Source organism: Monopterus albus, unplaced genomic scaffold (genome assembly GCF_001952655.1).
Source record: "Monopterus albus unplaced genomic scaffold, M_albus_1.0 scaffold30.1, whole genome shotgun sequence".
Classification (NCBI taxonomy): domain Eukaryota; kingdom Metazoa; phylum Chordata; class Actinopteri; order Synbranchiformes; family Synbranchidae; genus Monopterus; species Monopterus albus.
The window spans coordinates 1,816,151-1,833,956 of NW_018127910.1; the positions used below are offsets into that span (position 1 = coordinate 1,816,151).

The 17,806-nt window shown below is 40.4% G+C and overlaps 1 protein-coding gene across 1 annotated transcript; it reads right to left on the reverse strand.

Moving 5' to 3' along the window:
- Nucleotides 1-2,325: 2,325 nt before the first annotated feature.
- On the reverse strand, nucleotides 2,326-6,883 carry pcdh8 (protocadherin 8). Its single transcript, XM_020596485.1, has 4 exons — nucleotides 3,573-6,883; nucleotides 3,375-3,445; nucleotides 3,020-3,153; nucleotides 2,326-2,884 (listed from the first exon to the last, which is right to left on the reverse strand). The coding sequence occupies exons 1-4, from the start codon at nucleotides 5,931-5,933 to the stop codon at nucleotides 2,538-2,540; spliced, it is 2,913 nt and encodes a 970-aa protein (XP_020452141.1). The 5' UTR covers nucleotides 5,934-6,883; the 3' UTR covers nucleotides 2,326-2,537.
- Nucleotides 6,884-17,806: the final 10,923 nt, after the last annotated feature.

Here is a 17,806-nt window from a genome sequence, read left to right on the forward strand (position 1 = left end):
TAGACACAACTTCTCCTTTTAGACAAACTGTCAGGTGTAAAACACATGCTGTTATTCTCCCACCAGTCCCACAATTCAAAACATCAACCAGTCAATATCTACACTTCAGAATCAGAATCACTTGGCAGCTGAGATAAAAATGAAGATGAAGGTACAAGTAGAACAAAGCAGATTGTTGAGGGACAGGCCTAAAGTACCAAATGACATTGGCTCAGAGAGACTCCATCTTTACATGCTGAGTACAGTGAGGACGTGTGTCTTAATCTTGATGTGGTAAGAGGCTATAACAACATAATCATAGTTATACAGTTAGCCTTTTGCCAAAAATAAGCTGAACACCAACAGGTGCGGAGGCTGAAACTGACGTGCAGGAGTGACTCATTTGTCAGTAGACTACCAATGAGCTGAACACCAGCTCTAAAACACTCACTTACTGTTACACGGAGAGACTTCAAATGTGCTAGTGTAGCTGCTGCAGGACATTAATGTGATGTCCATATGGATATGAATGAACCCAGTGTCTGCCTGGCAATGGCTTTTCAAATATTTCATATCAAACTGTGCACATGAACATACCTTGTGGCACAAACTGTCAGGTCAGTGCACAACAATTTGACCTACCAGGACCAAATAAAACAATGACAAAGAAAACCATATTGTATTGATTGATAAATGCATTTTCCCCTCTGTGTACAATTGGCTATCTGTCAGAACAGTGCACATCACTCGGGGCACAAATATGACCTTCTTTCTTATTGCTTGCCTTTTACACCACATGGCCTTGAATCCTCAGTGGACTCTGTGCCTAAAATAAAGTTAATAACTTTGCAATTTCCAAACTCTGGCGACTTTGCAGAAATGAAGTATTAAAAAAGGTTGTTAAGTCAGCTTAAATATGAAATTAGTTTTGAAGATTGTCCTCTATTCACGAGGCATATTGTGGAGAACACTGTTTAGTGCTTTTTAGTTCTGTAAAAGGCATCTAATCCACTCTATTCCAGCTTTTATCACAGCTATCTGAAAGCACAAAAGCAGGTATTTATGCTTATGCAAATGAGCAGAGCTCTTAGCCCCCTTTTCCCCTCAATGAACAGAAAACAAAAAAATATGGTTCATGCTGCCATCAGCTTCCACTGATAGCTCTTACTTGGCATCAGATTTAGAAACTAGGTATTTTCCTTTCAGGGCTGGCCCTTTGATGGTTATTATGTAATTTGGAACAACCTTTTACTCTTGTCTCATTTGGTTTCACACTTCACAGACACTAAAGTGACCTTAAAAATAATGAGGACAGAACACTATGACAAACTTGTACATGAGCGGATGAAAGCCACCAGGTGTTGAACTTTTCTTAAAATACATATTTTCAATTAGTTTCTCAATGTGATAGCAAATTCTGAACTGTGGTATTAAAACAGGCTTGTACATTTGAAGTTGTTAATGCAAACTCATGCACTTCCCCATGGACACGCTCCCTGGACTAAGAGATGGACTTATTCGATTTTATCTATTTCCAGACTTTCTGGTTTCTTGCAACTGCCCTGGATTTACTTTCATATGGTCCTGTTGCTGCTCTATTTTAGGAGAAGTATGCCACACTACATATAAAGGATCACCTAATAACCAATATTCAGACTGATATTTGACAGTTCTAGTTATACAGTAGTTTTAAAACTCATCAATAAATCTTTAGGACAAGAGTGCACTTACCCTACATATCCAAGGCTGAATTATTTAATGACAGTGACCAGTTCTGCAAATATGACAGTAAGGCATTGATACTTTTCAGAGGATGAATGAATAAGAAAACTGGATGTATATTTTGTTCCATTTTCAGGTGCTAAGGCTCTTTTTAAACAAAAGCTGAACATTTGCCCTTCACAGTAACATATGACAGGCATTTGTCAAAAAACCAAATGCATAGTATACTGTGAGTACAGTTATGTAAATTATTTAGAAGAGCTGAAGCAGGTGTGACAGCACCCTGCAAGATTTAGCAGGAACAACGGCTTATACTTTATTTTCCACTTGAGTACTACCTCTATTCTTTCATTGGCATGCAAGAAACTCAGCAGAGCAACCTAGGAGCGTTCAAAGTTAGTCTCCCAGGTAATGCAGCAGCTTGAGGTTTTACATCTGATCATCACTCACTGGAGTCTTGATCATGTATATTCAAGCTGGGGGGGAAGAGTTCTACATGTTTACTAATTCAGACGACGGTTTGTTGTGACAAGGGGATAATATTTCATCTTCAAAAATCATATTTCTCAATTTTAATGATTCATTGTCATCTCATTCTTTTATTTACATCCTCCTGTTTGAAACGAAAACTGTTGAATACATGTCATTTTTCAGGGTTTCAATCACACTTTTACTGAGAAAAGAAACACCAGGGTGCACCATAAAATACAATATACCAAAACTTAAATAACTTAACTAGAATAAACAATAATGTTCATCAAAAATATGTACACCTGTTAACTAAATAATGAGTATCAATAACTTACATCTACAATCAAAACATCTCAATCACATAATCAAAAGATAGTTGCAACCTCTGATGCTGTAGCCACAGTTACAATATTTAGACTCTGCTTGTGAATTTCAGCACCAACAGCAGCCTCACGCCGGTACTGTGGGAAATAGGAAGGGAGGGTCCCAGTCCTGGAGAAGGTCTGCATGCTGCTCCTTGATTCTGACTGATTTGTGCCATAGTCAGAGTCTTTCCAGGAGTGAGGATAACCATCAGGGCTGTTGAAGACGGGTGCAGATGAGAAGCCTGTTGTGTATGCGCTCTCTCTAGGGGCTTTGAAGGTCTGTGCTGGTATTACACAGTAGGTGCCTTGGCAATCCCCGGATAAGCTGTTTCCAATGCCGGATGAACCTGACATAAACGTGAAATACACAGAAATAAAAATAAGGATAAGAAATTCTTGATACCACCATTTATCATTTATTCATTCTAGTGAATATTTATGCTTAACTCAGCAGTTTCTGGTGTCGTAACGTCAAAACTCACTTTTTATACTCGGGTGGAAGGTGCTGAAATTCTTCTTGCCTCCATCGCCACTGATATCAGAGTCACTGTCGTTGAAGTCGCTGTCCCCTTTGCCACTGTCCTTCACGCTCAGCTGGTCGGTGTTGCCAATGCCACTGCAAATACAATCAACACATACAGTATAAGCCACTGGTGCACCACATTAGCTTTATTATTGAGGTCCTTTCTCACATTCAAAGCCTGTTGCTAACCTGCCCATCTAACCCCATTCCACAGTGATGCTACAAGCATCAAAATGTATGTATGATACATCTCTGTTAACTAAGATCTGTTTGTGAATAATGCATATTCTATCTGAGAAAAAAAAGAGTCTTACCTCACTTGCAAGCAGTATTTGTCACCTTGCCACACAGAAGTTGGTTGGAAATGCTTGGAGGCCAGAAACGTCTAAGAGAACAAATAAAACGACAGCAGGGAGATTAGTTTCCATTTCTGGCACAAAGATCAAGGCAGCTCTTGGAAACATCACATGCATGTGAAAATAAAAGATTAAAAGAAAACACTTCTGACTCACCTTTGTCTCTGAGTCCCCACTCCTTTCCTCATAAAGGCAGGAGTCATCCAGTGATGAAGAGGTCCTCTCATCGAAGAAGCCTCCTTGACCCGTGTATATGTTTGGTTCAGTGGAGCCCAGCATGGGCACAGGCCTGGCATCAAACAGGCTGTGACACACATCTCTCTTGGTGCCATGTCTTCTTCCCCCACGGCTGAGTTTGCATGTGACAACAACCACTATTGCAATCAGCAACAATACACAACCCCCACTGAGCATAATAATGGTAATTAGTGAGCCATCCAAGCTGTAGCCTTCTTCATTGTTTGACCGCAACACAATGACAACTTGGTCTTCGGAGGGCCCTGTGTCGGAGACAACAAATCTAACAGTGGCACTGCTAGAGAGCTGGGACCTGCCATTGTCACTCACGGCTATTTTAATTTCCAGCACATCTCCAATTTCTGCTGTCAGCCATTGTTTTAGGGCAATCTCTCCAGTGTCTTTGTTCATTGTAAAAAGCTTTGGGTCACCTTGTACAATTTCATAGGAGAGCTCACCATTCATGCCCTCGTCCTCATCTTCAGCTGAGACACAAAGGGCAAGATAGCCAGCAGGTGCATTAAAAGGCAACGAAATATCAGCAGTGCCATTCATGAGGACAGGAAAGATGAAGTATGGATAGTTGTCATTCTGGTCCACCACCTTAATCCTGATTATAGATGTGCTTGAAAGAGAGGGGGAGCCTCTGTCTTCTGCTTGGATGACCAGTTCAATCTGCTGAAGAGTCTCATAATCAAAAGACCTTGATGTATACAAAGACCCTGAGCGAGAATCAACAGAGACATAAGTGGACACAGGCGATCCTCCTGGCACCTCTGCATCTATGAGTTTGTATGACACTTGGGCGTTCTTTCCCACATCAGGATCTCGAGCAACAACAGTGGTTACATATGAACCTGGGATATTATTTTCCAGAACTGAAACTTCATAAAGTGACTTACTAAAGTGAGGAGGGTTGTCATTCTCATCTATTACACGGATAGTATAGTGTCTGACAGTTTTAAAAGGTGGGCTTCCCAGGTCTTCTGCAACCACAGTGAGGTTATACTCTGGGATCTTCTCTCTGTCTAAAGTGGAGGTGGTGATAATCATGAAAGTGTCCCCATATGCCTGTTGGAGGGTGAAATGCTCGTGCCCGAGCAGGCTGATGCGCACGTACCCGTTGGAGCCAGAGTCTCTGTCCGTGGTGCTGATCAGAGCCACGAAACTCTCTGCAGCTGCCGCTTCTGTGATGTAGGCGATTCCGTCACTGCTGGGGGTCATCGGTTTGATGCTGATTTCGGGTGCATTGTCATTCACATCTACGACATCTATCACAACCTTGCAGCTGGATGGCACAGAGTTCGCTCCTAAATCAGATGCTTTGATGTGGAGCTCGTACGACCTCCTTTTCTCAAAATCAACCTGCGCTTTCAAGGTCACATCCCCGGAATATGGGTCGATGTGGAACAGGCTCGCAGCTTCTGTTGATAACCCGTCGGCAAACGCGTACATTACCTCGCCGTTAATGCCGTCGTCGGGGTCAAACGCGTGGACTCTGATAACTCGGTGACCTACAGGTGAGTCTTCGTTCAGCTCAACTTTCAGAGAGTTGTGTTCAAACGTCGGACTGTTGTCATTAGAGTCTAGGACTTTGATATTTACAGTCATAGACCCGGACTTTGCAGGCATTCCTCCATCAGATGCAGTAACTTCGATTGCGTAGGCGTCCTCCACTTCCCTGTCGAGCTCCCTCACCAGCACCAGCTCAGCAAATTTCACTCCATCCTCTCTGTCGCGCACTTCAATAGCAAAATGATTGGAGGGAGAAATGTTATAGCTCTGAATGTAGTTTTCACCCACATCCTGGTCAAGAGCAATCTGTAGTGGGAATCGCGATTGGAGTGGAACACTTTCCACTATCTCTAGATCTGTCTCATTGCGCAGAAAGTAAGGAGAATGGTCGTTGATATCTTTTACCTCGATCTCCACGTGGATGAGTTGAAACTTTTCTTTGGAGAAGGCCACAGTGTCGAAGGTGATGAAACAACGGGGAGACCTGGGGCAGAGCTGCTCTCGATCGATTATTTCTGCAACAGTCAGAAGTCCGTCTGTTTCTCTCATATGAATCACAGAGGAGTTGTTTTCCTGCATAAAGCGGAACGACGTGTCAGGGTCATCCGCTGGATCAATCTTCAAATCTCGAGACAAATTTCCAATTTCTGTCCCAGGTGCATCCTCTTCATAGGTAAAATACCTCGTAGTTGTACACTGAGCAGTGTATGGGAAAAAAGCAAGCAGCATGCACAGTCCAACTCCTGCAAGCTTGAACAAACTCATGGTGATGGGGTTAAAAAATGTCCAAAAAGCTCATAAATGGCGCGAACAATCCGCATATGATCTCTGTCAGATCGAAACACAGCTGTGATGAACTCTGACTTTGCTGTGGGACTATAAGCACCGGTATATGCAAATAGCCTGTCCCATCGACCAATGGCCTTCCAGTGGTCCACCAAAAGGAAAACGTTTGGCTCCTCCGCCAAACTGCCGTTTACTGTTTTAGGTGCAAATGGTTCATTAGATAAATTGATTTTGGAGCTTTAATTATGTTGATGACCACGTTGCTTAATTAACTAACTGTTTTTAAGTTTTATACTGGCTTACCATAACATATAGTATAAAATACCATTGAATGTAGTGATTTGTAGAATAACAGCACAGGGAGAAAGCGCTTGACTTGGTGTCTTGAGGATTTGAGAACACACTCTAAGCATTCACTTCTGCTGTAAAGCAATGTGACTGAAGTATGTTCCAAGTTCAATATGCAAATACTGCAGCTTTCATCAACATGCATAATAAACTGCCTTACTCTTCTACAAAGAGTTTAAACAGTACACCATTGTGTTTTGTTAACACTGCCTGGTTTGCTTGCCAGGAACACCAGGCACCAAGAGAAAATCAGCTATCCCACTGTTATATAAGCAAAATCAGGCTTGTATAACTTTTAATATGGCAGCAGAGAGCTCCTTATGAACTCATGCTGACACAGTATCACAAGTATCTGAGGTGTCTGTGGGTCTTTACTGTGTGCTTTTTAACACCTTCCTGTATGTGCCCTTTGAGGTGGGGGTGGGCTGTGGGTGGTAGTGGGGAGTTGTCAGACAAATTTAACCCAAACTCTTGTGAGGTGTCAAGAGCCTTTTGATGGGCTACAGACGCCTTTTAATCAGTAAAAGCTAATCACCCATATGGTTGACAAAGGTCTGGTTGACTCATGCTTTTTGTTATCACTATGAGAGCAGTTGCTAATGTGTACGTGTATGTGTGTGTGTGTGTGTGTGTGTGTGTGTGTGTGTGTGTATGAGAGAGAGAGAGAGAGAAGAGTGAGGAGGGATCAGTGACTATAGTTTATTCTCCTAACTTCATTTTTCTTCCGATTTCAATGGCTCTTATTTTAAAACTATTGCTGAAAAGGGTAAATTAAGTACAATTGAGTGTTAATTACAATCAGATTGTCTTGATTATGCAGACAGGCTTTTTCCTTTAACACTAAGTCGCAGTGTTATTCTATGTGTAATTAACATTGTGGGTGTCCAAAACACAACAGTAATCAAATGACACTTGTTTGGCTTTGTGGGTTTTCTTAACTGCGTTACATTAAAATTCCTCCTCTGCTGTTTGAACAGATGAAAAATTATGAATAGGCATGAATTGAGAGAAAAAAGTATGATAAAATAAACAGTGATACTTTTATGTTTTTCAGTCTAAATGTCAGAACAAGCACTGTGTGATTATAATATATAAGCACACATGAATAACAATAAAAGTCATCATCCTCCATTATTAAATGTTTTCTCCAGTGTCCTATTTTGTATCTACGGTTGCATTTACCCAGTGCTGGAAAGCAACTACATTAGCATAAGTGCTGAAGCATAGTTTTTAGGTACTCTACTATACTACATTTCAGAGGTAACCAGAGGGAAATATAGTTCCTTTTACTGCACTACAGCTTATGTTTTTACATGCAAAACATATGATAATCATAACATCTGTTGATTTAAAGGTTCAGCAAATATAAAATTGTTCAAATTATCTTCATTAAAATGCTGATGATGATACTTGAATAAAATGTTTATTGCAGGCCTTGTAATGTGTTACTTGAAAAATGTCATTACTTATTTCATCTCTGCTTTTATACCTTGTATTTTGACAAGGGCAAGAGCACAGAAAACAAAAATGTTGGTATCTATAGAGCCAACTGTAGTGTCTGAGGCTGTGCACCATCTGCTTCTGCATGATTGAAAGACTGCAACTTGAAAGACTAAATAGTTCAATCAATCCTTCAGGCTTTCAGCAGGTAGACTCAACTCAGCTCCCTCTGAAGAAATGTAGGCTAGTCCTATTAAATTGTTTTAAAACCGCAACGGCGATGCATCATCACTTTTAGTAGTCAACACCAAGGGCTCTATTTTCCTGCTGGCGCAATTTCTGCATTGCCTCGTTCGCAGTCATTATGCAGTTTTCTTTGTGCACATATGTACTTTTTTTGTGCATTGGTGTATTTGGTATTTTCCTGCCATGAATGAATGTTCTTACGCTGAAGTAGGAGGAGAGGCGCAGTTAAGGCCATGTGCATGCTGATTAGGTAATTTTGCCATTTTGGTGCTCAATTTGATCCAGAAACAAGGATAATGATAACACGTGCTCAGGCCACCTCTTATCACATTAGCAAATTTGCCTGGCTTGCACGCAGCAAGCAGTACGCTGCACCTGTGATCACCAAAATCCCAAAACATTGCCTATTTCTTGCGTATTTTTATTAGCTCTCTATCTCCATTTTCAACCTTTATTAAAAACAAGATCACATGAGCTGAGCCAGAGGGGAATCAAACATAAGATACTTTACTGCCATTACCAAATGCACAAAGTCTTCACAGCAACAGTCCTAAGCTAGCTGAGTGTTAAAATCCAGGATTTTTTTTGGCTGTGAGGAGTCAGAAGGTAATACAGAATTAGCCAAATTAGTTGTTTGCCACTAAGAGGATTATGCTTTAATCATGCATTTACCACTTTATGTTGCAGTGGTTTCATGGTAACAGCTGAGCAGCGGTAGATGCAAATATTTCAGTCTAAAATTAAAACACAAACAAACTGATTAAAACAGCAGCTGAAAAGATAGTGATGAATTGTTCATTTACTATTGCAGTCATGTAACCTACATTGTGTTTGAGCTAGCTGCCTCAATATAAAACATCACCTCTTTATGTTCAAACTATTTTTGGAATCAATATATCACTACAAGGTCACCAGAGGTCTCGCCACAAGCAAAGCCTGGCTAACACAGGAGTGATACTTGTTTGTCACTTAAGGCAGGTGATTAATGCAGATCACGGTTTGATTAAGACGTGTGTGGTGACAGTAATAGCATTACAGCAGATTAATAGCTTTGGCCATCTGTTCTCTCACTGAGGTGATTTTAATTAATGGTAAGAATATTGTTAATCTTGTTTTGGCAGTCAACACTGCAGTAATCACAATGATGGTCAGAAATGAGTCTCATGTCAACCAGCCTTTGACATCATTTGGAGGTTCAACTGAAGATTGTGCCTTCTCTACCACACACACCACCAGGTAGGAAGACAGGACAAGCATTTGGTGACACTGGAAGCAACAATCCAGGGAACAAATGTGTCAAAAGTCCACCTTTTGTATAACAGCTACATGTCACCCACAGTTAGAAGATTATCTATCTATCTATCTATCTATCTATCTATCTATCTATCTATCTATCTATCTATCTATCTATCTCTATGTTTTTATAATTTCCAGGTTCCTGGTTTTCAGTAAAATACTTTGAGACACTTTAAAATAATAATTTTAAAATGTTTCATAAGATTGCTAATTTTGGCAGTGTCACTGATTTAACTCTGCATGGATTTGTTTAAATATTGTCAAAATATACAGTTAAAGCAGTCAACAGCTGACGGGAAATCCAAAGTTTCATTTTTGCGTTTCAGTTTGACTGGATTTATTCTGCCATAAAACTATAGCTACCACACACTTGTAAAAATATACACAGTTACTACACAAAGAGTATAAAGCACGGAAATACAGATATGTATGTATCTCAAATCATTCAATTAAAAAAAAGTTTTCATACCTGCTTTTAAAATCTGTAATGGAATCTTAAAATTATCACAACATATCTTCTAATAATACTGATAAATAATCCATCTTGAGTGAAATTTAATAATAGTAATGTTCTCTGTTCTTTGGTATGTAGTAACCACCTAGACACACTCCGGTCCCCGGCTATTAAAACATTTAGCCTGCTGCTAAATACCTAAATAGGTTCTTTTAAAATACAACCTAGAAAAAAAAGCACACCTGAATTCACGATCTATATGACTTTATTAAATTTAGATAGACACAGACTTCTTGCAGGCTAGAAAATGTATCCAGCCATTCTCAAGCCAACCCCTTATCAGTTTCATCATCTCACTTTAACCTTAGGTGCTCTAATAAACTGGGGGTATACATCTCACTGCTCTGGCCGTGAGGGTCATGTGGAGGGTTTAATCTCAGCCATTTGGTCTGTCTGAAAGGCAGATAAAACAAGATTATCTTGTGCTTGGTACTGGCCCTTGGTGAGACTAGAGGAGGGAAGCAGCAGCTGTGTAGGTGCCAAATACTCAGACTGGCTAGTGGTCTCTGTTGCTTTTGGCACCTCCTGTGGCGTCACAGGCACAGATAACCACAGCTCATCCTCACAGCTCTCCTACTGCAACTGGCCAAATGTTTAACATACTGCCCCTAATCACACTTAACATTCTGTCGCAATATACCCCCAAATAGCTTTTGGAGGCTTATAAATCATATAGCAACTTGTAACCTTGATGTTATTAGGTCTGGTAGAGTTTTTGTTTCTCCTTCCAAATGGGTTTTTCTTTTTTTTTCCCCAAACCTGCTGTATGTAGGCCATGTGAGGAGTAACTTAAAAAGATATATTTGTAAAACAAAGATCAATTATGGAAATAAATGCACAACATAAGAAAGTCATAAAAATGCCTTACTTTTTATGATAAATTAATTAGTCTATTAGGGCCAAGCTTGAATACTAATGGGTTTCTCTGTAATTAGATCTCAGTGGACTCTGCATGTTATAAACAAATCCGGAGCATTATTATGGATGCCATGTAAACATGTTCCTAGGATTTCTTCATGTTGGCCACAAAAGGCTGAGTCTATTAAGGAATTTGGAAAGACAGATTTTGTTGTTGAAATCTCCTAAAAGCCAAGACAGATCAAAAGCGGCATGAGTATTCCGAGACAAATCATGTTTGGCTGAGGTTCCTCTTCCCCCCCCACTCAAATCCAACCATTCCCCACTGTCAACCAATGCTCGCTGCCTGAGAACGATTGGAACAACAGTTGCTGCACATCATTATGCATAAGGACTTTCCTGAATAAGCTTTGTGTATGAACAGGTCTGCTGCACACAAGAATATCTGTCAACAAAATATGAACAGTGTGAGTGACGTGTACAAAATCTCTCCACTGTTAACAAAATAACTGGAATAGAATCATAATAATAACAAAGCAAAACAGGCTTTGGAATAGAGGCTAGTCATTTGAAAATGAGGAGATGACCCTGGAGGTTTGGATTAAAACCAGGGATGAGAGCACCATCTACAGGTTGAAACTTTGCCATGTTAACTTCAGATGGCTTGCAAGGTATAACATCTTGAAAGCCTGTGCACTTTTCCACAAAAATAGCTTTAAGACAGACACGTCTCTGTAACTAAAATGAAAAATCAATGTTTGAAGCACCTGTTTGAGGGCTAATTAGAGCAGAAACTAAAACTTCAGAACAGAGGAGCACAAACTAAATTGTACTTGATATCAACTACTTGATTGTGGCCTTGGTGCGTGCTTTATACTTTCTGTTGGTAAAGGATCCACTATGGATTTCAATCCAATTACAGTGACTACTCCACATTTCATGCTTCATATTGAAATTCACCGCCTCGAGCTACATGGATGAGCACCCCCCCTCCCCCAAAAGATCAGCAGGCCTGCGAATTAACCTCCAGTGATATTCTGTGTGTGATGACTGCAGGCACATATTTGACTTGACATATCCCTATCCAAGTTTCACTTTGATTTCCATTTTCCACGTCACAGCTGAACTGGTCATTGTAGATAGTACAGTACCAAAAATCCCCTTGTTTCAGTGCATCTGCAGTGAGGATGTACACACTTGCAATCCATATTCCCATGCCTTGTTGGCTGTTGCTATATCAGGTGAGCTAAATATGAATTTTCTTGCTAGTCCAGGCTGTGAATAAATTTGATTCTCTCTCTAGGACGGTTGTATTATTCAAAGCAAGCAAGATTAAGTATAGCCTCCTTGCTTGTGTGTGTGAAAATATGAAAAAGCGTGTGCATGAGTATATTTATATGCGCCTCTGTGTGTGTGTGTGTGTGTGTGTGTGTGTGCATGAAAGTGTATGTCAATGCTAATTTGTGCCTTTTCAAGGACTAGGTTCTTCTCCTCCTCCTACTTGACTATATTTCACATCTGAATATTGCCATCCTAGAATGTCACCTCCTTGAAGCAATTTCCCCTCAGCCATTATCTGATGGGTGAGAACTGTTTTCCATTGGCAGGCGCAGATGACACTTGGGCTGGGCAGGAGCGTGCTGTTAAACGAAAGACTGGCTGCACACCAAGCTCCAGTCTGCCTGGTCCTGACAGCCCCCACAGGGCTGGCCACTGGGGGCGGACTGTTGAGCCAACTGGCCACTGAGGGGTGTAATCACTCCCTCTGACATATTTGGCACAAGCTATCCATTTGCTCCACAACAAAAAAGGCCTGTGTGAATATCTTGCTTAATCCTGTTGGGCCAGGAGATGGCAATATTGAGGTGGGAGATACACATTTGAAACCCTGTAATTGCTCATCATCATCATATAAGAGGCTAAAGAAAGCAATTAAAGAATCATGACCATTTATAAATCTTTATAAAATAATAATAGCCCAACACAATAGTAGAGCATTTCTGCATAACGGTCTTTGATTATAATGCCTTAGATTGTATGTACAATATTCACCTTGTAGACAAGATGTTCTATTAGATGTTATTTTGTTCACAAAGACAAAAAAGACCCAGGAGATACAATACGATACAGTAACACTACATAAATAAAAACGTACCATGACCAAATACTTACCATAAGTAAACAGGAGGTCCACAAATATACTGTGTAGCCTACAGCAGGTCTATTACATTTGCTTGCATTATATTTAATAGTGTGTGGACAAAGGACTGTGTATACTTTATATTAAAGGCACAGTACACATGCATAGATGAAAGCATGTTACAATAGCCATGATTAAAGATTCTCCATAGAGGCAACACTACCTTATTTTTCTATCTTTACTCATATGAGTTTACAATTAGGAAAGCAAATTTGCAACAAAGGCACTAAAGAGGATACCTAGAGTGTATAGTGTGCATGTGTGTGCTTGTGTATGTGCACGAGTGGAGCAGAGAGACAAATTTATGTCGAGGAGCATCAGCTTAGAGGATGTTTTGTTTCCCTACTGTGTGCCGAGTGCAGAGGGGAGTTAAGGGATTCCAATCTGGTCGTCGAGTCCTGCGGTGCGAAGAATGTTTGGAGTGTGCTTGGTGATAGCGGACTCTATTACCAGGCTGAGTCTCAGGGTAGCCTGCCATTGTGCCAACAAGCGAGGAGGTTAATCAGATCCCATGCAGCTCCATTATGAATGCTTGATATTTCTAAAGGGCTCTATGAATAGAATACTGTAAGCTCTTGTAAAAGAAAAAATGAATCTGGGTTCTGTGCTTTTACAGAACAAGGCCTGATAAAGAATAGTGTCTGTGTACATTTGAAGAGATTCACATCCTCCAGAGAAAACCCAAATGACTGTTTTATGTGGGCCTAGTTATTAATTATCTGAGATTAAGAAATTCTCTCTCTGGCGCCATAGCTATGCTTTTCATGTCTGCTTTGTTTGCTGTAAAGAGCAGATTAGTTTAATTGATTTTTTAAGTATTAACTTAATTTCATATTGTGAGTCAATGATATCTGCTTGCACAAAGTGGCTATCATGTTATCAGTCGCTCCCCCGTAAAGCAGGACACATTGATAAACATATTTTTTAAACCCGTGTTTTAGCTAATATTTTTTATTCTGTCCTGTGCATTTGTCCTCTTTTTAGTTCATTTGATAGTCTGATGACTACTGGTACTGGGAACCCAACAGGGATTCACATCCCCTACTTTTAACTCTTCACACACACAATATACACACATAGGTAAAGGATATTGGAAAGCACTGTTTTCTTTGAGGGGGTGGGGTGAACCGAGCACAAAAACATTAGTGAAGGGAGGCACCAACTTGATAATACCTCTGGTATGCCTTTACTCTCACATTCAGCTGTAAATCTTTAGATCCAGAGGCTGCTTGTCAGATGGTCCTGCAGATTTATGCCAATGTACCTGATATACTCTATGCTAAACATTTATTGGTTACACCCACTGATGATCATCCTGTACAATCACACAAAGAAATGTCTGACTTCTCATTGGTAAATGCTCTATTGCTTTCACCACATCATAAATGTGTTATTGCCATTTTTTCATGCTCATTTTCAATTTTTTGTCTATTTTATTTATCTGATGAAGCTCTTCAAAATACAATTTGAAAAGTGCACTATAAATAAAAGGGCATTATGAAGCCCACAATCACATAATGTGCTTGTGCGACTGAAAATATTTACCATGAATCACAATCCTGCTCACAGTAAGACATGGCTTTGGGACTGATGCAAACAGGAGACACAGCAGTCTGCTATCAAGACAACATACTTTAACTGTGATTTATAGAGCAATAGAAGCACGCCTAATAAGACAGGTCACATTTCACAATCTGTAGAAAATCTAATTCCTTGCGAAGGCAGAGAGGCTAAAATTCAACTAAGCTTTGCAGAACAACAGAGCACTTATATGGGAGGAAATGTGCTAACAGGCTAGACAGTCCTATTCTCAGCAAAGAGGTATTTAAGTACTGAAGATGAAGTGAGATGGAAAATCTCATTTCCATAACAGAACAGGGAAAACAGCCTGGCAGAAGGTGTGTTTTTTTTTTTTTCTTGAATTGTCAGAGCAATCACGGTCGAGCCACAGCCAGGGCAGCAGACTAAAAGGAGTGGGGGCTGGTGGTGTGTGAGTGTGTGTGTGTGCGTGTGTGTGTGGAGTGGGGGGTGGGGGGGCACAGTTGAATCCTCTTTCCCAAAACACATACAAATGAACTCAAACAATCTCATGTTTGCACACATGCACAATCACACGCACGCACGCACACACTAGCAGAATGATGGAGGAATGCACAAACAGTGCTTAGTCTCAGAGGAGCAGACAGTGAGCACATTATGCAAACAGGGGCTTTGTGTGTATGACGCCGAACGTGCCTGTGTGTTGGAGAGAGAAATTAGACTGATTAAAAATCAGGAAAAATCACAAACTGTTAGATGGATCTCCTAGAGCTAATTAGTATGATGAATCCTTGAGCCAAAAGCATGCTGTTTGACAAATCTGAAAATGTAGGTATATTCATTTTTTTATTTTCTGAAACCCATTATAAATGTCGGACATGTTTACGTTTCAAATACAAAGCACTGCTGCATAAGAGCAACAGGAATGTGCTCTGCATTTCAGCAGCAGGCACCACTTTTTTTTTTTCTTCCCACAATCGATTTCTTTGCCAAAGCGAGCATGAGTTATAGAAGTTACTACAGTATAGAATGAAGTAGAGGGCATGGACAACAAACAGTCAGTCTGCAACAATGAGATCCACTTTCATTTTGAAACCCAGGTAATTGCAGAGTACAGTTTGGTGCTCCGGGAGCAGGACATGAACCATTGTTAGCTTTTCCATTGTGAGTTATGCAATAGAATGACTGGAAGAGCCTACAGCAGCAAAATGAAATGACCCTACTCACAAAGCAGAATAAATATTTAATTCCAGCCACAGAAGAGACTATCAAAGAATGTTTTGTCCTTGACCATAAGATGAGCCCTGAAGATATTAGTTCAGTCGAGAGACAACAATCAGCACACAAGCCGATTTTGCTCCCCTTAAAAAGGGAGATGAGAACAGTTCCTTGCTCTTCAGTCTATCATTTATAAACTTAGATTTTTTTTTATGCACCTACTCTCAGCCAGCCCATGTGAATATATTCAACAACACACAAAGACAGTGAACAGAGGGAGATCTGTTTTATGTTTTGAGTACAGACGGATTTCCACTTTAATATTTAAACCGTCTTTCCACAGTCTGTAGCTTTCAGTGTACTACTTGCTGATTCCTCCCTGTACTGTTCATGTTTAAGGTAGGGTTGGTGAGTCTTTCCAGAAGCTTTTTCTTTTTTTGTCTTCTCATTTCATCTTGATGGCATTTAACGTATATTATATGGACTGATAACATAAAGAAAAAACTCTATCATCTGTGGCAGCAGGGCTGGAAAGCACTTGACCAATAATTTTACTTGTCCCAGACAAAACCATTGGATGGCATACCTGCCTGTTAGCCTACTTCCCACTTGCATGCATTCTGCCCTTGCACTCAATGCACGAGCCAACAGTTTCCCAAAAGGTGTTGCAGGCAGATGTGTTACTGCTCCATTTTGATAGCTAAAGCTAGCGAGCTATGGCAGAGAAGGTACTCACAATAGCTTTCATTCACAAATGAAGACCATTGTTACAGGCCAGGTCTTCTCCTTTAAGACACATAGGCTTGTTGTTGTTGTTTGTCTGTTGCCAGAAGTTGCTACCTGCATGCAATTTGAGAGCGAGAAGACCGCCACATGGAAGAGATTCCTTTTATATGTACCCACGTGTGGGGAAAATACCAGCAGTAGTCAGCTTTAAGTGTATATAGGACTGTAATTCAGTTAACTGGGCATCAAAGGCCACATGCAGTGTCGTGTTACCAAGATGGATTAAAGCTTGTGTTTTGAATGGAGTTAGCTGGCCTCCCTCTTCACTTCTCCCCATCGGAGAAGCCTGGACTTCTGAGACTAGTTACCGGCTACAAGCCAGGAGTAAAGTGATTTAGCCATGAACCAGAGGTCCTCAACTACAGGTTGGGGCCACAGATCTGGGCAGGTAACATCATATTCAAGAAAGTTACAACTAAAAAAAGTTGGATGCTGCAAGAAGTAAAACCAGAATTAACATTGGTCTGGCTTTTGAACAATGGTGACAACTGAGTGAACGAAAGGAGTGAAGAGTGGCACCATGGTATTTCTGATGAACAGAAATCGGTTTTGTTTTGGCATTTGTTATTTTCCTGAAATCGGTAGTAGTCAGGCAGCGTGTGTTGTGGTGCGCGTTGTGTTTTGGAGGAGCAGCTTTGGAGAGAAGTTAGAATGAAGGGGCAGGATTTTTTTCAGTTGTCTAGTTTCAAAATCAAGTTTCCTCTTGCTGTTTTTCCAGGATCGCCAACCCTACATTTAACAGAACAGCAGTACCCATAGCTTGAATAGCCTTGACATGACAATCAATTGCACAGTCAATTAAAGTGCAGATAAGAAAGGCGATCTACTTCCAAACATAATGCATTCTTATTTTGTTTCAGTGTTTTAGACCAGAAATGGAATGCACTGTTAGGTATTTTTAGTCAGATAGATATTGGATAGATATGTTTAGTGGAGATAGGATGTCTAGTTAGACTGTTAAATGCTTAGGCCTGCTTATGAGTTTCTACAGCTCAACTCAACTCAACTTTATTTATATAGCGCTTTACCACATCACAGCTGACCAAAGCACTTAACATATTATACAAATATAAAAACAACACATAAAAAGCTATAGACAGTAATATAAACACTAACACTACGGCGAGAGTGTCATTCCTGGTCAAACGCCAATGAATAGAAGTAGGTCTTCAAATAAGACTTAAAAGTGGACAGTGAGGGGGCCTGCCTAATATAAAGCGGCAAGGCATTCCATAGGTTTGGACCTATCACAGCAAAGGCTCTGTCCCCCCTAGTTTTCCGCCTGGCCCTTGGTGCCTCCAGAAGAAGCTGATCTGCTGATCTGAGGCACCGCGATGGATTATACGGATGCAAAAGTTCCACCAGATAAGAAGGTGCCAGCCCATTTAAAGATTTATAAACAAATAA